This window comes from Bos indicus, chromosome 26 (genome assembly GCF_029378745.1).
Source record: "Bos indicus isolate NIAB-ARS_2022 breed Sahiwal x Tharparkar chromosome 26, NIAB-ARS_B.indTharparkar_mat_pri_1.0, whole genome shotgun sequence".
Taxonomy (NCBI): Eukaryota; Metazoa; Chordata; class Mammalia; order Artiodactyla; family Bovidae; genus Bos; species Bos indicus.
This window is the reverse complement of record NC_091785.1, coordinates 16759749-16783204: the sequence shown is the minus strand read 5'-3', so window position 1 is coordinate 16783204 and position 23456 is coordinate 16759749. Positions and strand designations below refer to the sequence as shown.

General features: G+C 44.9%; 1 protein-coding gene across 41 annotated transcripts in view; it reads left to right on the top strand.

The window, feature by feature from the left end:
* Window positions 1-23456, top strand: part of SORBS1 (sorbin and SH3 domain containing 1) — a 234640-nt gene that overhangs the window by 177812 nt on the left and 33372 nt on the right. For 17 of the 41 annotated variants that reach the window (XM_070780518.1, XM_070780516.1, XM_070780517.1 and 14 more), the window contains 6 exons: window positions 2512-2595; window positions 7452-7517; window positions 8105-8206; window positions 12365-12414; window positions 19302-19474; window positions 22163-22248. In XM_070780518.1, coding sequence (XP_070636619.1) covers window positions 2512-2595; window positions 7452-7517; window positions 8105-8206; window positions 12365-12414; window positions 19302-19474; window positions 22163-22248 — 561 coding nt within the window. Of the gene's footprint in view, window positions 1-2511; window positions 2596-7451; window positions 7518-8104; window positions 8207-12364; window positions 12415-19301; window positions 19475-20035; window positions 21503-22162; window positions 22249-23456 lie in introns of all 41 variants that reach the window. The other 24 variants (XM_070780557.1, XM_070780547.1, XM_070780544.1 and 21 more) reach the window with 4 other exon arrangements.

Sequence of the window (23456 nt, the reverse complement as noted above, 5' to 3'; positions counted from 1 at the left end):
AAGTTCAAATTCAGATAACTGCCTTATGTCCGGGGGCATCACTTAACTTTTCTGAACAACCAGTGTTTTCACCTGTAAAATGGAATTATCTGGCTTGCCAGCCTCACCGGAGCATTGAATGAGAGGGTCACTCATGTGATAATGTGGGTGAAAAAGATCTGTGAATATAAGAAAGTGCCATGTAAATGAACACGCCACATTCAGATTCTTTAATTACAGTCTGAAGCTAGTCTCCGGCTCCCGTCCAAGCAGCAGAACCATTCTTCTGAGCGATCAGGCATTTTCCTCATGAGTCCCCTGCCTTTTCTGAGGATTTTGCCAAGCTGGGAAAAGATAGCTCCCTGTCGCAGAGACCTCAGCCTGGCTTTGTGGAATCTGCTCTGCCTGCCAGAACAGACAGCCTGCTCTCCGTCCGGAAGGACAGTCCCCTATTCGTCCATTCTGTGCTTGGACCTAGAAAGGAGTTATCAGTGCAGAATCAAGTGCTACGTGGTATTTATTACCTCTTTAGCTTTCTCGCTGGGCAGCTCCAAGGGCTAAGGTTGGCTGCTCTGGGTGCAAGCTGGTTGACATGCCTCCTGATTCAATTCTCAACCCATCATTAACCTTGGTAATAAAACAATCTGTGAACAACCTTTGACAATAAAATGGGTTGATTCTTTCAGAACTGAGTACCAGGACATTCAGGCAGTTTTCTGAAAAAGTTGGTACATTTTATTTTGAAAAAATAGGGAAAAAAAAAATTATTCCCAGGGAGCAGTTTATAAGTAGTCTTTTAAAGTAATAAACATGAAATAGGTTTCATGAAGCCCCATCATACAAGGACCTAGGGTGTCCCCATGTCTAACCTGACCCTCCTAAATGGTGGTGTCCTTGTCAGGATTGCACCTCATTTCGCTGAATATAGATTCCAGTATTTTACAGGATTACAGAATCCACTGAGATGGAACACACATTCTCCAGATTTTAAGCTCCTCTGCCCCTAAAGACAATTGGAAGAAGGTTTAGTCTGGATGCAAGAGGACAGACTGTTTCAATACATATCTTCCTTTGATTTCAACTAACTTCTATTCAGTTAATCTCAGTTAAAAGTTATCTATCAGATCTTCCTTGGTTTAAAGCAGAAGTAGAAATAATAGTAAAGATCCTTATAGGGATGTTAGAGACTGGTGAAGGTCGCTAAGAAAGTTTACAGCCATTTCAACAAGCTGCAAAAGCCATTTCAACTAACTGCTTTGTGAAGAAGTCACTTGGAGATGTGTCCACAGGATGTGCGATTTCCTTTCTATATGTTGTGTTCCCGAGGGCATGATGTTTCTTACGATGTTTTCAATCTCAATGGAAAATGTGTATTTTCTATTTCATATTGTCAGGATATCACCATTTCTCTCTTTTGTGACTATTAAGATTTTTTGAAACACATACACATAAGAATTAAGTTGTGTGAGCCTCTAACACTTTCATCTGATGTGATCATATCTCCAGTTTATTAAAGGGAAACTGATTTGCTTTCCAGACACTCATTTTCCAACTAATTATTTCCAGAAACATATGCTCTTCCACAGAGCAAGGTACCAGAACTTTATAAATATTTGACGAAACATGAAATCCCAAGCAATCAAATTATCAGTCTGTGCATTACCGCTTAGAGCTGTATAAAATGAGAAAGCTAACTTATTTTTGTAACATAACCCAGAAGTTTCTCCCCCGTGTTGTACTGTTATCTGTCTTGTTCAGCTTTTTCCTTTTTTTTCCCCCCAGTTCTTTAACATTTATCTCTTAAAGCACAAGGTATATCTGTCTGTGTTCATCCCCCATGGATGCTTGTTTAAAATGTTTTTTCACTTGTGTCTTCTGTTTTTACTTACATCATCTTTCACTTTACTCTGTGTGGGACTTGGTTTCTCACCTACTCATGTGCCATTAAAGATGCAGTATTAACAAATTGGCTTTTATAAAACTGTCAGTATTTGGTGTTGATTTTTGAAAACCTGAAGACAGCCTTGCAAATAAGTACTAAAACTGTACTAGCCCATAAAAAGTGTTTGCTCTACTCATCTGGCGTAGATGGCTAAATGTTTGGTGTGTTCACCGGGTTATTTGCTTATAACTCTTAGCTCTTTGGAAAGAGGAAAGAGGGGCTCTCTTTTCTCCCACCACTCTGACAATTACCAGGGAAAACTGTCATGCCCGTGTTCAGATGTGTTGAGAGGGCAGCCGTGGGGTACAGTGCTCTCCATATGCGTCCCTCTGCCTGGAGACCAATGAACAATTCCTTCACTGCTGCCTACCTCAGTGTGCCTGTTTTCATAAACACATCCTTTCCTGCCTGTTTCAGCTCCTGATTTTGCTCATGTCTGTTAAAAAAAAAAAAAAAAATGATTGCTGCTGTTGAATGCAGGTGCTATATATTTCTGGAAACCACTGCATCTCTACTGGCCGGTTCCTATGTAATCTCTGCATAATGTTATCCTTCTCTTTCTTCCATTTCCCTGTCACCAACCCCTATAGAGTCGGGATATAAGCCCAGAAGAGATAGATTTAAAGAATGAACCTTGGTATAAATTCTTTTCGGAATTGGAGTTTGGGAAACCGGTAAGTTTAATAGCTTCAGTGGTTATAGACACCTTTTTAAATAATGCTGTTGATGCATTTTTGCTGCCAAAGAATCAGATCTGTTTGTAAAGAGTTCAGGAAGTGGGGAACAGCTTCATTGGCTGTCAGTGGTGGGATTGTCTGTTCTCACTACAACCTGTGAGCTTTCCACTGCTTTACTTCACCAAGAAGGGACAGTGAGCTCTGGGAAATATTTCTTACTAGAAGATTTCAGGGAGACATGGCTAAATCATTGCTTGTCTTAGGACCTCTCACCACTAGCAACAAATATCACACACCTTGTAGATTGCATTAGGCTTCGGTTCAGTCCCTTGAACAAAGGCTTCACAGTGTGCTGAAGATAAGCAGGAAAAAGCATATACACTGAGAAATATACATTGTTCCTGTTTTAAATAGAAATTTTAGAAACACACATGTAAGAGAAGTGACAAAGCAAAAGGAAAAGGGCCTTTCTGTGCACAGGTGGTCTGAGAATGCTACCCTGTTACAGGCAACTTTTAGGGAATGATCTCTATGAGGTAGGGATACTATTTCCCAAAATTACAAGATGAGAGTTAGGATTTCTAGCAAACTTAGTATTCAGCCCAATAGCCTGCAAATTTCCTGTGATGTATCCGAGTTGGCTTTGGTACAAATTGATTTTTGGCACTTCAGGGAGGATTTTCTTGGCCTTGCACCCAAAGGAGTATCAAACAGAAGGGAGAACTGAGCTCATTTTTCCACTGGACATGACTGGAAACTGACTTTAAAATTTCAGTTACTTTAAAGTCTCAATTATGACAGCTGCAAAAAGAATTTACAGGTAGAGGGATTAAGTGTATAAAAATAAAACATTTTATTAGATGTTTATGTGAGACTTTAAGCATTGAATCTGGCATTTGAATCACATGATTTAGAATAATAGTTGTGGGTTTTTTTTTTTTTTTTTTTAGTAGATAGCAATAACTTTATAGTTCAAGAAAATGTTAAATTTCATAGTACACTTTTCACGAAGATGAAGACAGAGAAATTTAGCTGGTGCTCTGAAGTGGCTCATTTGATTTGGCCATGATGAGGTTTGTTGGAATGTTCAGGCATTTTCAGAGTTAGGAGCACCTGACTTGTAAACACTCCATTTGTAGGAACAGGCAGTCACTTCGTCTTCTCTGTCACCTACTATCTGCCAGGCAGCCTTGGATGAACAGTGCCACCTAGTGGTTAGAAGCGAGGGATGCATCCAACCCAAAGTGTGCCCAGTCTCCTCCCCTCCCCGAAGCTTTGGTGCACACCTCACTTCGCTGTCTGTTTTTTCTCTGCTGTCCACCATTCACACATCAATGAAGTCGACCTCCCACAGTCTTTTCCACGTGCAGACTTTAGCAATATCCTAACCTTTTTCTTTTTATTAAAACCTGCTCAGTTGTGTCACAATAGAAAAAACCTTTGGGAATGTGTTCCCCCCATCCCCCCAAAAGAGACGATGATTAGTACATGGAATAATAATGCCATACTTTCATCAGAGAAAGAAAGTGATATTAGCTTTATTATTTTTTTCAAAAATCCCATTTATTATCCAGGATTAGCTACAACTAACAATTTTTCATAAACTCCAGTTATAGGTATTTTTTTCCCCTGAGGGAAACCAGAATTTTAAGTCTTTGGTGAGGCTATAATTAAACATTATATTTTAAGTCAAAGAAGAGGAATCATCACACATGCACAACACCTAGAGGCAGCGGAAACCAAGACTAATTTATATTACAAAGTAAAAAATGCCAAATATTAAGAGAAAGTCATAGCATTAAATTGTTGATAATAAGGAGCCTGTGCCATTGATTTTTTTAAACCCTGTTGAGAATCTATAATTTCTAGCCATCTCCTCATTTGCCAAATAATTAGTTTAACTGAAATATTAACTTTTAGGGAAAGTTATGAAGCCATTTTTTTCTAGTTAATTGTGACTGGTTTATTGTTTTACTGAATCTGTCATTGTAATTAATACTCTTTCTGTTAGCAATTGACAGCATTTCAGTCACAGTGTGCCTAGATAGGCTCTGTGAATAGCTCAGTGAATTAATTGTTTCTATGGGAAATGGTCAGAGAAGGCAATGGCACCCCACTCCAGTACTCTTGCCTGGAAAATCCCATGGACGGAGGAGCCTGGTAGGCTGCAGTCCATGGGGTCGCTAGGAGTCGGACACAATTGAGCGACTTCACTTTCACTTTTCACTTTCATGCACTGGAGAAGGAAATGGCAACCCACTCCAGTGTTCTTGCCTGGAGAATCCCAGGGACGGGGGAGCCTGGTGGGCTGCCATCTATGGGGTCGCACAGAGTTGGACACGACTGAAGCGACTTAGCAGCAGCATGGGAAATGGTAGTCTGAACACCACACAGCCAATTCAGACAAATATTGAGAAAACAGTCCATCTGTGTACTGGGACCTTCCTGTAATTTGTGTTCTTACCCTATTGTCCCAACTGACTTTTAATTATTTAAAGACTTAGAGATGCTTTTCTCCAAAATGCCATTTTCTCTGAAGCCAGAATGTTCCTTACATAGATCTTAGACTTCTTAAATGGGACGACTACTTCTTGTGTAGGTCTTTTAAAGTCATAAAAGATGATACTTTTGAAGACTTGCCAAAATAGCTTAATCAATGCCCATATCCTGAGGAATAGCATTGAGATGAACAGGTCCTTATGGTGTGAGGCATAAGGGTGAGGTTGTTACCTGGTTGAACCAGATTGATACCTGGATAGTACTCCCAGAGAGGACGATGTGATGGGGAGAAATTGTTTTCTTCTCTTCACTTCTCCTACCCCAATCAGCTCTGTGCCATTAAAGAGTAAGAGATAGAAATAAAAGGGGTATAAACCATGGAAGTTGTTTTGGAGGGTTTTTTGGTCATTTGGGAGCAGAATGAAGTTAAAACTCCAGTCAAAACGTGTGGATCATCGTTTCTCCTTTTTATTCCACGTGAACCTAGCACCCACTTCCCAGCAGTAAAGCCAGCCAGAACTGTAGATGTTTACCCTGCACATCTTTTTTCCTCAGCCCCTTCGCTTAGAGCCACCCTGATTTAGTGAGCTGAAGCTTCAGTAAACCCTGACTATGATACCTTTTAGATCTAACGAATTGTAGAGTATCCACTGATTTAAGACTTCAGGGACCATTCAGGGAGGATGATTTAAAACCAGTTTTATTTGTAAGCACTGTCTAATATTTTGCAGGAAGTAAATGAGTAGGGCTACCATCAGTGACTTGAAAAAGTCTCCATCCCCAATAAGATTCAAGTGTATTAAGTGCTTAAAGATGAGTGATAATTGTCAGTGACACTTAACAAATTGCAGAATATAAGCGTACAGAAATCACGTTACTGACCTGCTGATGTTAGTGGTGAAGGCACCTTGGAATCAGGTTACTTTTCATCTATAAATTCATTACAAAGGGTCCGGGTGTCAGCTTTTTCTTCTTCCTCCCTCCCCCGTAAAATTTCAACAAAATTGATGTGATTTCTGTAAGTAAGCTCAAGGTGAAATGTAAAACTAATTTGAATGCTGCCATAGAGTTGTTTATGATGAAATATGTGCAGAATGATAGGAGTTACTAATGAACTCGTGTCCTCAGAGGTCATTGTGTAAGAAATTTCAAGTCTAAGCAGGCAGAAGAAAAAGGTTTACAGAGTGGCAAAGAGATTGCAGGTTTAGATGTACCTTGTAACTTCCAGATGTCCTCTCCTCTGGATCCCTCTTGGGGCTTCCCTGGTAGCTCAGCTGGTAAAGAATCCACCTGCAATGCAGGAGACCCCAGTTCGATTCCTGGGTCAGGAAGATTCCCTGGAGAAGGGATAGTCTACCCACTCCAACATTCTTGGGCTTCCCTGGTGGCTCAGATGGTAAAGAATCCACCTGCAATGCAGGAGACCTGGGTTCAATCCCTGGGTTGGGAAGATCCCCTGGAGGAGTGCTTGGCTACCCACTCCAGTATTCTTGCCTGGAGAGTCCTCCTGGACAGAGGAGCCTGGTGGGCTACAGTCCATGGAGTTGCAAAGAGTCGAACACAACTAAGCAGCTAAGTGCACACACTGGATCCCCCTTAAAACAGTTCTCCTGGCAGATTGCTACTTTGGGAACGCAGCTCATTCTAACAAGAAGAGTGAAAGGAGAAAATGAAAATAACCTTAACAGTTCACTGTTTAAATTCAAAGTATAAACTCTTTCTTCTAAGAGAGATGGAAGGTCTGACTCTACCGTCAGCAAAGTTATCAAGTCTTGTTAAACTGTAAAAGATTAAAAAAAATGATCTAATGAAATTGTCTAATTATACAGCACAACATTTAACATCCGTTTTGTACATGGATTTCCTTGCCACAAATCACAGAAAGCACATTTAGCACTATTTACCGACCCTTGATCAGATCTCCAAATTCACACATTTGTGAAGACATGATAAAGTTTACAGTGGGAAAGACTACCTCCAAAGTGTAGGCTCACAGTGTCCGTCTTTGTTGGAAAAGAACAATGTGGAATTGAAATGTTTCTATTTTCATTCAAATTGGTGTTAATGCTTTTTCTTTGTTCTATTTAAATTTTCATTATTTCGTATCCAACAGTGATTTCCCTGAGATCTAGATGTAGAAACAAACCCCCCACTTCACGTTTCCAGCTCCCAAGAGTTCCGTGGGGTCCCCAGGCAGCCTCAGGAGGCGGAGTGCCTGCTCCTTCTGTTTTTAGTTCACTTTTCTGTGTTGAGACAGTTCTCCTAGTGTTGCCCCTCTTTGTTTGAGCCGGTCTCCATGTTTGTCTTTATGTCTTTATGCTCATTTCTTCATTTCCTCCTCTGCTTCCCGTCAGCCTCCCAAAAAGATATGGGATTATACTCCTGGAGACTGCTCTATCCTTCCTAGAGAGGATAGAAAGGTAATTCCGCTGTGCTCCTCCTGCGGGCTGTGTGTATGCTCTGGCCTGACTAGTGTGTGTGTGTTGTGGGGTGTTTTTCTTTTAATAAATCCCCTACTCCCCCCTCCCCTGGTTTTTTTTTTTTTTTTTGAAAAAACTTGATTATAACTTTTCATTTTTGGCTTGGTGATAAAACAGTTTAACAAAGTCTCTAAGACTTATACTAATACGTAGAGGTTTTAAAAGCAATTACTTATTCTACTGACATATAGTATGTGTCAGAGTCACCATACTCTGAAAAGAGAGAAAAATAGGTATTTCCTCAAAGGTAGGTTTTTGTGGTATATGTAGTTCCTCTCTTTAGCAAGTAGAGTAGTGTTTTGGAGCTCTGATTGCCACAGGATTTATATTCTCTCTGCCTAATGCTGCATTCTCGGTTTTCCTGCCTTTAACTCATTTCTAGTAAGCTCTTGTATTTTAGTCATGCCCATCTTTGCCTTATTAATGTATGATACTAAACAAACTCATTTTTCTAATGTAACCTTCCATGCTGTCTGCCTTTCCTTCTAACTAAAACGCTCTTTCCCATCTTTTCTTTCTTGAACCAGACTAATCTAGAAACTGATCTCAACCTCTGCCAAACAGAATTAGAGGCAGATTTAGAAAAAACGGAGACACTTAATAAAGCACCCAGTACAAACCTGTCACAGGTATTTCTGAGTTTTTCTCATGCCCTCAGTTCCCTTTGCTCTCTTCTTTGTTCTGTGGTTTTTGATGTAGTCAGGGTGATGAATGGTTATGTTGGTTATTTTTAAGCTGCATGGCTCTCTGACTCCTGGTTTAGATCCCCTTACCTCCTAACTTAATTTTTGCTTGGATTTTTTTTTTTTTTTTTTTTTTTTTTGAGCTTGGCATTTTCCTTACAGGGGATTTTTCATATATATATATATATATACACACACACACACACACATACATACATACATACATACATACACAGACTGGCTGGTGATTTAACTACTCCCCTGCCCTTACCATCCTCTTTCTTTGCTTTCAAGGGGTCACCCTTACAGCTCCCCTCTGCCTCCTTGGGTGTATACCTTCTCTGAATTTTCAGGGAGCCTTTTGTGGGCAACTTCCATATATTTTTTGCAGCCTGGGAGATACAAACCTCAGAGATCATTTTCAAAAACATAGCCGCTGTGAATCAAGTGCCTCTTATGTGGACGGCACCGTCAGTAGTAGTAGTATTTGTAATTTGCAAGGTCAGAAAGTTCTTAATGAGAAAATGTACTCCGGAGGCCAGACAGCCTGGCCACATGCATTTGAAACTCAGCCTGCATTGATATTTTTACAGGGAGCTATGTCCCAGTGTGGTTTATTAAGGGATGTGTCAGAGAGAAAAGAGAGTCCAAGATAAATGGGCTCCCAAGGGAAAGAAAAATACCAAATGTTTGGAGAACGGCTCCCCATGGCTGCCTGACAAAACAAAGGAGACTCTTACCAGGAAAGGGTATCTTTACAGAAAATAAAAAAGGAATGCAGACACTGCTGAAGAGGCTAGGACATCCACAGACTGTGGCGGGAGACATGGAAAATGCTTGCAGACCACGTTATTCTTAAACAGAACTGAGACAAGGAGGGTCAGGCCACCAGTATAGGTTACTTGGGTGTGAAGTCACATAGAGCCAGAGATTCAAACCGGGTGATTATGTCTACAGCCAAGGGGGCCAGGATAAGACGGGGGAAGGAACTGTAAGCAGATGCAGAGGAGTTAGCGTTTGGGAGTCCAGAGTCCCCAAAGGCAGAGTTAGCCTGCAGGGACCCGGGGTTAGGCCCAGGGGAGTGCAGAAGATGAGCAACAGTGCTCGCAACCAGGCAGATAGGTGATGGGGTGGGGCAGGGCGGAAGGTAGGGGGCTGAGTCTCCACCCAGGGCAAAGACTGGCAGCAGCTGTCGCTCTTGTGGGAATGGAGGTCTGAGCTGGTTTTGAAGGAGAATTGTGGCTGTAGGTAAGTCCTGAAGTGAGCCAAGAGGCAGGACGGGAGCCCCAGCCAGTCAGCAGGCACTCTTTTCAAAGTAGCCTAGGGAGAGTGGTTCTGCAACAGGTGCCAGGATGGACAGCAGCCAGAGGTTACTGAGCTCATGGCAGCCTCCCTTGGGCAGAGATGGCATCTGGTACCCACAGCTCTGCCTGTGGCTAGGTGGGCCTGAAGAGGTTGCATGGATGGGTCATCTTGACACTGATTCAGTTATGTGTTACCCATGGCCCTTAGTTAAGGCATGTGAGATGTGCTGAGAGAGGTTCTAAGTCGGCACAAAAGTGGACACATTACCTTCAAGAACACAGCAGCTAACCACACTCATAAATAAAAGAGCTCCAGTAGTACATAGCAGTGCCTGGTAAGAGCAGAATGACCACTGTGGGCTCTCAGGGCTCAGGAGAGGGGGAAATCTTCCAGAAAATCAGGGGAGACTTCTCAGGAGTTAGGCCTGATCTTAAGGAATGGATGGAATTTAGGTACCTGGTGAAAGTGGGGGCCATCCATTGGAGGCATGGTAGAAGGCACAAAATATATTTAATATAGATTCAGGAATAAAGTAGATGAATTCAGCTATAATAGAACATTTTGGGTGATAATAGTGGGAGGCAGGTTTGGGAAAAGAGGGTTGACCCTGGATTATAGAGGCTCAGAAAATATGGTTAATGGGATGATTGATTTTTCCCTCCAGTCAATGATGTAATTCAGGAAGTGTTTTAGGAAGCTTAGTGTCGTCACTCTCAAGAGGCTGAACTGAAGGGAAAACCTCCAGTTGAAGGTTGAGAGGGCAAGGAGACTGCCACAGCGGTCTGGGCGTGCAGGGGCAAGAGCCTGTGCTCCAGTGGCACCAGCGGGAAGCCAGGGGGAGGTGGATATGAGAGAGAGCTCACAGAGGAAATTGCAGTGAGACCTTTTTTAAAAGAATTATTTAGCCAATGCCTTATTTTAATTAAAAAAAAAAAAACTTCCTTTATTTCTCTCTCTCTCTTTTTTATTAATGGGGGCACACAGCATGTGGAATCTTAGTCCCCAGATCAGGGATTGAACCCTTGCCCCTTGCATTAGAAGCACAGAGTCTGCAGAGTCTGAACCCCTGGACCCCCAGGGAAGTCCCACAGTGAGACATTTTAACTAATTGGTGTAAAGAACAAAGAACTGAAGGTAGGGATAGGAGACACAAGTGTCGGGTTCGGGGAAGGAAGCAGGAGGGATGGGGATGTCAGTATGTCACATAAGAAAAGATGGGGAGAAAGTGCAGAAGGAAGATGAAGGAGGTAGTTTCAGGTATGTCTGAGGTGTTGGCTATGGATCATATGGGGCTCTCCAGGCAACAGTTGGAAATGGATGAGAGGCAGGGGTGTTGAAAGTCAGTCAGTCACCCGAAGAGAAGTGCTGGGTGAAGCCCTGGGAGCGGAGCAAGGATTGAAGGGAGAGAGAGGATGGGGGACCAATAGCCCCCCATGGGGATCTTGTCTGACAGAGAAAGGAGGAGGGGGATCAGAGAAAAACAGCAAGGAGGAAACGTGAAAGGTGGGGGAAACGTGAGAGCTGACTGAAGGGTCTCCCCAAAATAGACTCTGAGGGAGAGTCAGTGCATCTGATAACCAGCAGGCTTCTAAACACTTTAGAGGTCCCCGGGAAAGTAGTTGATGGGAGCTAGAGTTATGTGGTAAAGAATCAGGGGAGCCCCTAGAGGTATGGCGCTGGCTGACAACCTGTGAGGGGGGAAGGCAGGAAGCTGGTGTTTCCAGAGGACTCAGCAGGGTTGTGCCGAAGCTCTTCCACCATGGAAACCTGTCATGGGCAGGTGCCGAGGGTGGGAGGCTCCAGGAGAGGATGGGTGGGAGAGGCCAGTGTGGGCACCGGGGCTGGACGTGGAGGGGAGAGCAGTGGTTTCCCAGGAACACTGGGGGTAAGGGCCAGAGGACAGCCGGCGTGAGCCCCCAAAGAAGGCTGCCTCCCCTCCCACCATCTCCGCCTCCTTTCCCAACCTCTTCCTTCTCCTCCTCCTGCTGTTTTCTTTCTCTCCTTTCCCCAAGTGCCTCTTCTCTTCCAGAGAGCTTGTTCTTGAAGTGGTCATTAGCAGAGATCGAAGCGTCTTTAAAAGTGAAGCTGTACATTGACTTATTCAACTACCATGTTATTTTAAAAACAAATACATCACACCCTTTGCCTTTCCTTCTGCAAGATGATAGACACCCTAAGCTCTGTAATTATGCTGCTTTTTATCTGCATAGAGCTCTTGGTTTTCTCTCTTTTGCATAGTGGCCTGTCATTTGATAACACGCTCTCCTCAGTGAAACAGGCATTGCTCCCCATTTCCAGGGGTAAATGAATGATCTAGAAGTATGGTCTTTTTAAATGCTTTTTTTTGGTTTGTTATGTACCTGATGAAGTGTTGGGTGACACTCTCTGGTTGTGGCACTTGGGTGCATGACGGAGTCTGGTGGGCTTGGCAAGGGGTCCGAGGGCTGGGGATAAGCTGGTGCAAGGTGCTGTCCATGTCACTAATGCATGTTGCGAAGTGGTGGGCCATCCACCCAGTGGGCCTGCGACTGGAGATACCCATGAGGAGTGGGCCGTCTCCTGACCCACGCAGAGAGCCTTGGGTGCAGCCCCCGGGAGGCAAAAGCCCGGAAATCCTCCTCCCAGAGAAAGAGCACCGCTGTCCACCTGCACTGAGCCCTTTCCAGCTCAGTTCGGCTCCCTGCCTCCCGGACGGCTTCATCTAAACTAGGACAAGAAAGCGACTTCTCTATTTTCCCCTTGGCTTGAAATAACTGAGTCAAAGTAAGTCTTTTTTTTTTTTTTTTTTGATGTTTACAGAGCTCAGCAGTCAGCCCGACTCCAGACATTTCTTCAGAGCCTCCTGGATAGTAAGTTATCATTGTTTACATGGCTTGATGTATGAAATGTCCAAAATGGGAAGGCTTGTGTTTCGTTTGTTTCAGTCTAGTTCCTTCGAATGATGTACAGTTTGGTGATAAGTAGCAATTATAGTCTTAAAATTATTTTTTTCTCTTCCTTTTCTGAATTAATGTTGTGATGTTTCATCTTACCTCTGATAAGCCTTTCCCTGTGTTGGCTTCTTTACCTTTGGCTGTAAGCTTATTTGTCTGAATTGAGAAGCTGCTTACTGGGAGCGGGGAGGGGTGTGTGACTGAGGTGCATCTGGTATAAAGGTGACTGGAATGAGGGGGGTGAAGTCTTCAGGCTGGACCTGTCACAGGAAAGATGGGGCCAACTTGTTTCATTCTCCGAGATCTGGGTTTATTCCCCTATACCAATTCTTGGAATTCTTCCTGGCTCGTGAATGCACAAGCCATGCACTTCCTCATAGGGTGACTGCCGGCCTCTCCTCCCCTCCCCCAAGCCAACCTACATCCTCTCCAAGATTTCTTGTCTCCATACTTAGCTATGCAGCTGTCAACCCAGCTGGAAATGTTCCATTGTTGCCCCACCCCCTTACAAACGTGTTGGTACCTCTTATTGGCACTTCCTTCTGTGCCTGTATACCTGACTGGTGCTATTGTGTTTTTGTGACTACAATAAACTGTGAACCCCATGAGGGTAAGGACTGCATACCCGTAGTGCCTGGTGCACCCAGTAGATGTGGGGACTGTTCGGGTAGAAGCAGCTTCTCGTCACCATGAGATTATAATCTGTATCTCACTCTGAAATATGACGGGGAGGAAAGGCTCACTATTATTCCCTGTTCCATTTGGGTTGGGTAACTCTGCACAGAGCAAAGTTCAGCTGTGCAGCAGATAGAAGCCTGACTTGGTGTGAATGCTGAGTTTATGGATTTGGGGGTCAAATATTACAGTCACTTGGGCATATCCAGTCTATCATATCTGGCCAGGGAAGACATTTTGCAAGAGTAGTTTCATTTGAAAGTCAATCATCTGGGATTAGGGTATGTTGGTGAGTGTGTTTCAGGTGGCTGGCTGACTGAATTTCTAATGATCTAAGGCTTTATGCCGGGTATTCTGATAGAAGCATAACATATAGCCCCCTAATAGTTTCAGGGCCAAAAAATACATAAATAAATAAAAAGGCAATGTGGCAACTGAATAAAATAGATTGTAGAGGTTAAAAGTATTCAGAAGGCAGCTTCCACAGGCTGTTAAGAACACAGATCTTCAATGAACAGGTCTTGAATGAAAGAATTTGAATGGTTGTTTGCACACTTAACTGTGTGCCAAGTCTTGTGCTTAGCGTTGCATTATACTTTACCTCATTTAGTCCTCAGCATTCTCGGATCAGCTGTTATTTTTATTCTGCATTTTATCGGTGAGGAAACAGGCACGTCAAGGTAGTGTGTGCCTGGCTTCCGCAGCTGTGCGTGGCAGAGCTACCACCAGCGTAGGAGCAATGACATGCTAGGCCAGGGAACTGCTGAGCTCTACTGGTGCCCTCTATAAACTCTCATCTGCACCAACATTGATTCAAAACTGGGTGTTAAATTAACCAAAGAAAGGCATGCTAGAGTTTACTGTTTTGAGTGACTAAAAAAAGAAAAAACAAGGAGCCATTTGTGTAATAGTAAGTGAGCAGGATTGAGGGTATAAAGAATGTTTTTTCGGCTGTGCCCTATGGCATGCAGGATCTTAGTTCCCCAACCAGGGATCAAACCCACATCCCCTGCAGTGGAGGCACAGAGTCTAAACCACTGGACCACCAGGGAAGTTTCCATGCAGGCTTTTTAAATATATATAATTTTTAAAATTTATTTATTGGCCGTGCTGGGTCTTTGTTACTACACAGACTTCTCTGTGGCAAGCAGGGGCTACTCTCCAGCTGTGGTTTGCAGGCTTCTCATTGCGGTACATTCTCCTGTTGCAGAGCACAGGCTGTAGGCACACAGGCTCAGTAGTTGTAGTTCCTAGGCTGTAGAGCATAGGCTCGATAGTTGTGGCACACCTCAGCATGTGGGATCCTCGTGGACCAGAAATTGAACCTGTGTCTCCTGCATCGGTAGGTGGATTCTTTACCACTGAGCTACCAGAGAATCCCCTCCATGCAGGCTTTTTAAAAGAGGAAGTTGCTCTCAGACACTCTGAGTACTTGTGTACATAAAGCTATTTGATGTGTTAATTTATCAAGTACTCTGTTCTTGTGTTTCCCTGGTGGCTCAGGTGATAAAGAATCTGCCTGCAATACAGGAGACCTGGGTTTGATCCCTGGGTTGGGAAGATCCCCTGGAGAGGGCAAAGGCTACCCACTCCAGTATTCTGGCCTGGTGAATTCCATGGACTACATGGGGTTGCAAAGAGTTGGACACGACTGAGCAACTTTCATTTTCTGTTTGTATCATGGAAATAGGTCTCTGAAGACCTCTGTTTTTCAGTCATAGCCCAGTTCTCATCTTGACAGAAATAGATGAGCTTTTCCCTCCTGCTGTTCTTCCTTGTGGGGACTTTTCAGTAATTCAGGCTTGATTCTCTCCCAGTTTGTTCAAATGAGTAAGGTTTTTCAGTGTTTGCAGCTGGGGACGAATCAGCCTGAGTGCAGGGCCTGACATGTAGGAAAGTGTACAGTAAGTGTTTGCTGAATAAATGAATACACCTATAAATCTCAGTTAATTAGAATCCAGCTTGCTTAGCACTGAGGCAGGCAGCTTGTGAAAACGAATCATATGTGAAAGAAATGTTGTCAAGACTTGACTTAACTTAAGCAGCAGTGAAAGACAAGTCACCAAATGGCCCAGGATCAAAAATTCTGTGGTCAGTCCGTAAGAAGTGATGGTGTTGTCTTAAATCCACTTTCACATCTTGAGCAGACTGCAGTTTAGAATTTTATTAGCATGATTCCTTATCACAATGTGAAAAGAACCTGGGAAGAGAGAGAAGGAAATTCACCCATGACCCCAAATATCTTAATACAGCTGTCAGTCTTTCATCTCAAAAAGTATCTTTCATACTTGTGATCATAGTGTATATCCCATTTTGAATTTTATTTCCCTGGAGTTATCAGATCTGTAAGTCAACAGTGTAGACTACTCATCATTTTCATCATGACTTAGCATTTTGGCACGAATATATTTTTTTTTTTGCTGAAGAGCTTTATTTTATTTGGCCAGCAGGTGGCACTCAAGAACAAGCTGCTCTTTCTTCAGTGGTGATGGTCTACTAGAGAAATCACTTTTCCCCCTTAATCTAATTTTAGATCAAAACACAAATCATTAGGGTAGATTTACATGAGTGATTAGAAACTTCCCTGGGCCTTAAAAATGTCAGAAATCTGTGTGCATGTTGGCATTTAACTGCATTGAATCATTTATTCCACCAATGTGTATTTATTGAACAACAGTGCTAGACACCAGGCATGCAAAGATTCATAAGATAAACTGCCTGGCCTCAAGGAAAAGTGTCATTGGAAAATTACATGATCGTACATGGAGAAGGAAATGGCAATCCACTCCAGCACTCTTGCCTGGAAAATCCCATGGACGGAGGAGTCTGATAGGCTACAGTCCATGGGGTTGCAAAGAGTCGGACATGACTGAGCGACTTCACTTTCTTTCACTTTCACATGACAATCAGAATGCAGTGTTGTAAATTCAGAGATGGAGCCCAGGAAGTGTTTGAGAGGAAAATCAAAGAAAGGTTCTATCGTGCAGCAGCAAATAAAATGTGAATGACAGGGACTTCCCTGGTGGTTCAGTGGCTAAAACTTTATGTTCCCAATGCAGGAGACCCAGCGTCGATCCCTGGTCAGGGATCTGGATCCCACTTGCACAACTAAGAGTTCACCTATGGCAACTAAGATCCCACATGTTGCAATTAAGGCTCAGCACAGCCAAATAGATAAAAGTTTAAAAAATATTGTAAAAAAGTGAATGACAGTCGCATTATATTATAAATACAAAAAATGTTTTGCATGCAGTACTCTAAGATTGTCTGAAAGTGAAAGTCGAGTCTGACTCTTTGTGATCTCATGGACTGTATAGTCCATGGAATTCTCCAGGCCAGAATATTGGAGTGGGTAGTCTTTCCCTTCTCCAGGGGATCTTCCCAACCCAGGGATCAAGCCCAGGTCTCCTGTACTGCAAGCAGATTTTTTACTAGCTGAACTAAAAGGGAAGCCCCTAAGATAGTCTAGATTCCCCAAAGTCTAGAGACAGTTTTTTTTTTTTTTTTCTTTTTTCCCCTGAAAACACTAAATGGTTTTGAACAGTGACTCCATGAGGTAGGAAATCTTTGTTTTGTCCTCTGTTTACTTTCGACCTAGGAGAATGATTGACTTTTAGTAGGTGCTCAGTAAATATTTGTAGAGTGAATAAAATGAGCAGTGGAATGACAAATTGAGATCTCCTCTAGAAATATCATTGGCAGTGATTTGCAGAGATGACTGGAGGAAGTGAGGACTGGAGACTTGGGCAGTGGCAGTGTACTTCCTGCAGAGGTGTAGTGGAGCAGTCGTGGGCAGTCCCAGGGGGGAAGAGAGCAGAAGGATTCATGTGACTGGGTCCAGGACAGGGAATAAGCAGGGCTTGGGACTGCTTAGGTCTGGGGAGGGAAAAGGAGGGTATTTCTACTGGCTTTCTGGCTTGGGTGAAGGAAGACGGAGGGACAGAGCTAGGATGGTTTGGAACAGGCTGGGTTCAAGATGTCTGAGGATCATGCGGTAGGGGATGTCTAGAAGATAGTTGAATGTCTGTCTGGAGCTCAAAAGAAATGTCTGTATAGATAACGGATCTGAAGGTGGATTTTGTGGACAGTCTCATCATACCTACTAGTTTTGCAGATGAAAGAAACTGAGGCTGTGAGAAACGGATTGTTTCCAAGTTTTTCAAGATAGCAGGCTTGCCTCAGCTGATCACTTTCCTCATGGGTGCCAGGCTGGACTCACAGCCTGCCAGGACCCAGCCTGCCTCCTCCAGAGCACGCCTGGTGACACGTTTGGAAACAGTTGGCCCTGAGATGATTACTCTGTTCTCTCACTTTATCCTTCTAGTGAGTGTTTTTGTTGAATCCCTCTTGAAGCTCAGCAGTCAGCTCTGCATCTTAGTCAGGGGGTGAGTTCCCCACGCTATCTCCTCCTGGCTTGTTCTTTCCGAACCCAAAGTGGCTCAACTCAGACTACCAAGGGCTAAGCTTCTTTTTTTCGGTCTTACCATACACCATGAAAGATCTTAGTTCCCTGAGCAAGGATTGAACCCCAGGCCTCAGCAGTGAAGTCGCCAAGTCTTAACCACTGGATACCAGAAGATTCCTCTGAGCTTCTGAATTTGACTTGTTTTGTTGAGTAATCTGTGGCTGCTAGTCCTGACTGGCCCTTTCTCGATCAGTCTGACTGGTTTCCCCATCCTCTCTGATCTGTTGGAACACAGCAAGACCCAACAACTCTGTGACCATCAGCAAATACCTTTACCCCTCTGGTCCTCGGTTTTCCCTTGGAGAAAGTGGGACAGAGGATATGCCTTTCCAATATTAGGAGATCTAATAGAGATGATATATTTTAAAACATTGTTCAAGAGGTTTTAGATATTGTTTTTAAACAAGGAGCCCCTCAGTAGCAAAGTGTACACATCTGGAAAAAGCATGTTGGCTTTGGTATCAGAAAGAAAACAATTGGCTAGAGCAGATCCATTCTGAGAGGTTTCCTGAGTACTGGTTTGTTGTTCTGATGGAAGCAGGAAAAAATGGTGATAACGGCTGGATAACGGCCAAAGGTGGGGTGGCTGTGGGTAGGGGTGGGTCCTGATAACTGGTGAGGTAGAGGGGGTGTGAGGTCAGGCAGCTGGTTATGGCTGAGAATAAATAAAATATTGGAATGAATCAATGTTATCAAGCTGTTTTATATCTTTCAGCTGAAAAATCCATACTGATACTGGTAAATGGAATTCGGTAGGACAGAAAAGCAGCCTAGTGAGAGCCTGAGTGCTTTTGTGGGAGAAAGGGGGTCACTCCTGGTCTGAGTGTGTGTGCACACATGTGTGAGTATGCCCACGTGTCAGTGTGTCTGTGGGTGAAGGCATAGAAAACTGGAATTAGGGGGAGGGGAGGGTTCAGTGAGTAAGTGCTCTTAATTTTTTCTGTGCCCCACCTCATTCCATAAAGGATTTGCGGTAACTTGCAAAAACACCTAGACTTTGAACAAGATGAAGATAAACAAGTGATAGTTGATACTCCATAATGCATGTCCTAAGGTGCTGATACAAATTTTGAAAGCAATGGATGGAATAAGTGCACAAAGAATGCCAGTTTCCGGTTGCACTTGGTGGCTGATTTTCCTGGAGACCCAGGACAGCTGGGCAACTACCTTTTGTTGTTCAATTTCATGCTTCATTGGTCAAAGCACTTGTGAGGAACAACCTAGAAAAGTTACGCAGGTGCTGGACTTGAAATGGCCAACTCTGGCTGGCGACATGTTAGAAGCTCCACTTATGTCCTTGACTCTCTCCTCTTGTGTGCAGTCATTGGGCCCCAGAACCCCCTCCTGTCTGACCCTGCTCTGTGCCCAGGCAGTGATTCTCAGTTATTCTTTGAAAGCACAAATGCAGTCATCTCAGAGTACCTTGCTGTTGGGACACAATTCCTGAACATTCTGGGGCCCCCGAGGGCCTGTGTTGTCTGTCAAGCTCTGTGGCTAAATAAGAATGCCGTTTAGGAAGGACTGTGCTTGGTGAGGATTCCAGGAGCTAGGTTTCCTTATCCTCAGCTGGTAATGTGCTTTTTAGAAAACTGTTAAAAATACTAATTGCTGTGGTTTTTTTTTTTTTTTTTTCTTCTCTTTTTAAAAATTTCATTGTTCTCAGTGTATATTCTTCCAACTTCCATGCGGTGAAGAGGGAATCCGATGGGGCTCCGGGGGATCTCACCAGCTTGGAGAATGAGAGGCAGATTTATAAAAGTGTCCTGGAAGGAGGAGACATCCCCCTCCAGGGCCTGAGTGGGCTCAAGCGGCCATCCAGCTCGGCCTCCACTAAAGGTAATGGGGTGTAGCCTGCAAGACTGGCCCATCTACAGTGTTATCGGGGTGTCTCTTGGCCATCTGTACCCATTCCTAGGGTGATGGCAGCGAGAGTAAACCTCCAGCTACCGGGATCAGTGTTGACTTGTTCAGATCCATTTCCAGGTCACTGAGCCCTCCCGGCCCCCTTCCTGAGTTTCTCACCGGCCATTTTTCTTTCTGGTTTTAATAGTTCCCTTCCTTTGAATCCCCACCTTGCTCTCCCTGAAGCATCTCTCTCTCTCTCTTTTTTGTTCTGGTTCCCTTTTCTTAGAAATTAGCTGAGCTTTTCCTAATTCTAACAGGGTGGCCATTTTTTGTTGCATCTTTGCACCTGCTTTGCAGCACAGATTATTTTGCTTCCGGACATCGACTGGAAATTAAAACAAAAGAAACCAAAAAAAAAAAAAACCCCACCAAAACCCTTTGACAAATAAGCATGTTCCCTCTCCCCCTTTCTTTCTTTCTTTTTTTTTTTTTTTGTAGCAGCTTTCAGCTTTAACCTAATGGGTCTGTTTATTTTATTCTGCATGCTTCCAGTGGATCGTAAAGGTGGGAATGCTCACATGATTTCTTCATCTTCAGCTCATAGCCGAGCAGTTCACAGTAGCAGTGCGTTAGGCCCTGGGTGTAAGCACAAGAAGCCCCTGTCCGCTGCGAAAGCCTGCATTTCAGAAATCCTACCCTCCAAATTCAAACCCAGGCTCTCTGCTCCCAGCGCTCTCTTGCAGGATAGGAAGAGCATCCTTCTGCCGTCAGAAAAGGCTCAGAGCTGCGAGAATCTTTGTGTCTCGGGTTCTTTGAACGACTCCAGAAGAGGCCTCCCACTGCCAGTTGGGGGCAGCGTGGAAAACCTGCTCATGCGCTCGCGGCGGGACTACGACGGCCGCTCGAGCAGCACGCTGAGCCTGCAGGAGTTCGGCGCCGCCGCCAGGAGGCCCTGTCCGCTCTCGAGGAAGGCCGGCCCGCAGTTTACCATGCTCTACCGCGACATGCACCACATCAACCGGGCTGGACTCTTCCTGGGGTCCGGCTCCTCCTCCAGCGTGCGGGATCTGGCCTCCCACTTCGAGAGGAGCGGCCTGGCGTTGGCCCGGGGCGAGCTGGGCACCAGCCAGGAGGGCTCGGAGCACATTCCCAAGCACACTGTCTCCTCCCGCATCACGGCTTTCGAGCAGCTGATTCAGCGGTCCCGGTCCATGCCGTCCCTGGATCTGTCCGGCAGGCTAAGCAAGTCCCCTACACCCGTGCTGGCCCGGAGCGGCCTCGTGTCCGCCCGCTCGGCCGAGTCCCTCCTGGAGTCAACCAAGCTCCGGCCCCGGGAGGTAGACGGGCTGAGCTCCGGGAGCATCATCTATGCCTCCCCGACGTGTAGCCGGATGGTGGACTCCGCCTTGGGCTTCCGGGGCCTTGTGCCTTCCGAGCCCCTCTCCGCCTGCTCGGACGAGCTGGACCGCTGCTCCAACGTGTCCAGCGACAGCCGAGAGGGCAGCAGCGGCAGCGTTCACGGGGACTTCCCCAAACACCGCCTCAACAAGTGCAAGGGCACCTGCCCGGCCTCCTACACCCGCTTCACCACCATCCGCAGGCACGAGCAGCAGCAGGCCTCCCGGAGGCCCGACTGGCGCCCGGATCCCCGGGGGGACAAGGGCACGCTCCTCAGGAACATCTACCTAATGAGCCCCCTCCCCTTTCGGTTGAAAAAGCCCCTCCAGCACCCTCTCAGACAGCCTGGCCCTGGGGACTTCTCGGGCCAGAAGCCAGAGCCCCCCAGTCAGCCCCATCGGGACGAACCCCCCTCCGGGGGGAGGCCCTCGGTGCCCAAACGCCTGTCTTCCCGGCTCACCATGGCCCGGCTGAGCCGGATCTCAGAGCCCCCTCAGGAGAGACCTGCGACCCCGGAGGTCTGCCCGCGGGCCTTTAGTAACGGGAACTCTGTGCCGTACTCAGACCAGGGCCTGGACAGAAACAACAACCCCCGCGGGGAACTGGGGGCGCCCCTCGGAGGTGGCCTTCCGTGTGTTTGACCAGTCTCGCCTCACCCATCCCTCCATTCTGCTTGCTGTGTTCCCTCCTCCCCTGTGCCCTTGGTGCTCATTTTCTGGTCCGTCCTTTGTTTTCTGTTTGTTTTGCTTGGCAATTAATCATGGCTCGTAGTGGCTGCTCTTCTTTAAAAACAGATTCCCCCATGTCATTTAGACTAACCACCAAACTCTGTTTCGAAAGAAAAATTGGCCGTTTAGCTCATCTGAGAAATTTGTTGATTTGAACTCCCTGAACCCCTTGCAGTTCACACCAATCCTGACTCACGCTGAGGTTTTTTGAGAGGCAGCCTCTCTCGGTGGCCCTGTGTGTGTGTGTGTGAGTGTAGTGTGTGTCTTGTAAGACCCTGCACGCCTTATTAATAGGGACACCTTTCTAAGATGGTCCTCTCTTTGCTCACTTTTGGCCTCTCATTAGTTTTCTGTGTATGAAACTAGTTCACAAGTAAATCCAAAAAGCAGGAGGGAGGGGGTTTGGTTTTTTTTCCTTCAGAATTTGGATACTGATCACCAAACGACAATGGTAAAAACTTGATATTTATCATGGATGAAAGGTGAAATCTTTTCCCAATCTGGTTTCCCACTAAATCTTTGCCTGTTTTAATTCTGCTTTATTGTTTTGAAGATTCAGAGTCACCAAGGCATTTTATACCAGCTGATTACTTGGAATCCACAGAAGAATTTATTCGACGGCGTCATGATGATAAAGAGGTAATTGCCACCTTTGAACTCTCTAAGCTCTTGTGCAGACAAAAATAGTTAGGGAGGTGACATGACCTAGCAGTTAGAATCAAACATAGGGATTTTCACAGGTGACTTTTTATATGACATAGGCTCGATCACTCCTTTTTTAGTCCACTTCTCCCAAAAGTAGGACTGATTTTTTTCAAGACACTAACTTCCAAAGGCCACGTCCAGCCAGTCCTACAGCCCAGGAGGTTCAAAAAGAGGTTGCCCACCTCTGCATTCAGCACCTCGAAAGGGGAGCACCCTCACCCCCACTTTATTATTCTCCAAGGAAGCTTACCCTCTATTGACACAAAGCACAGTTCATATTGTGAGAAGGATGCAATAGGAGAAAGAGGAAATGTAAAAAGAATAATGACCACGATAAATACACTTTATAAAAACATTTTGAAGAAGTTGCCTTTAACTCAGAGATACCCCAAGAACTTCAGGATCAGCCTTTGTCTTGCAGCTGCTGAAACACGTGCACAGCAGTGATCTGACTGGTGGGGCCAGGAAAGGGGCACATTCTCTTGGGATTTAGGAAGAGGTGGTTCTGTATATCAGCTAAATGGGCAGAATCACAAGCTGCTGTTGTGATGAAGTGTTATTACAAGATGTGCTTTCTAGACTTCACATTCCCAGAAGAAAGGGTCCTATTGATTAAACAAGCTCTGAGGACCGTTTTCCTGCAGTGAAAAGACGGAAGAATTGTTTCGAGGCTGGTGGCAGGAGGGGAAGGTGGTCATGTGTACACAACTGTGTCCCCTTCCCTGTAAAGTCCAAAGCCCTTTTCCTGTGTTCTGTTTCGTTGGGGTGGTTTCAGAGTCTAGGGGGGTTTTTATTAAGGATTTAGGGTTGGGCTGACATTGAAGAGAGCTGGAGGGTAACAGTCATGCTGTCAGCTGGAGAGACAAAAGACAAAAAAAGACCACAGTTCTGCCCTTCTCGGGCCACCATACAGACAGCACTCAGTAAAACATTTGCACCTGTCTGTGAAAAGATAATCAAGGAAGCATTTGATGAACAGAATTATTTGTGATAACAATGTGAAAAGGTCACAGTGCATGTCCATCAGGCCACAGAACAGACTTCTGTTTGTCACTGTCGCTGAGATATGAGATTCCACCTATTGAAACCTGGCCTGCAATGATGAAGGGAGGTGACATTCCATTTCAGGAGTATAAACCCTA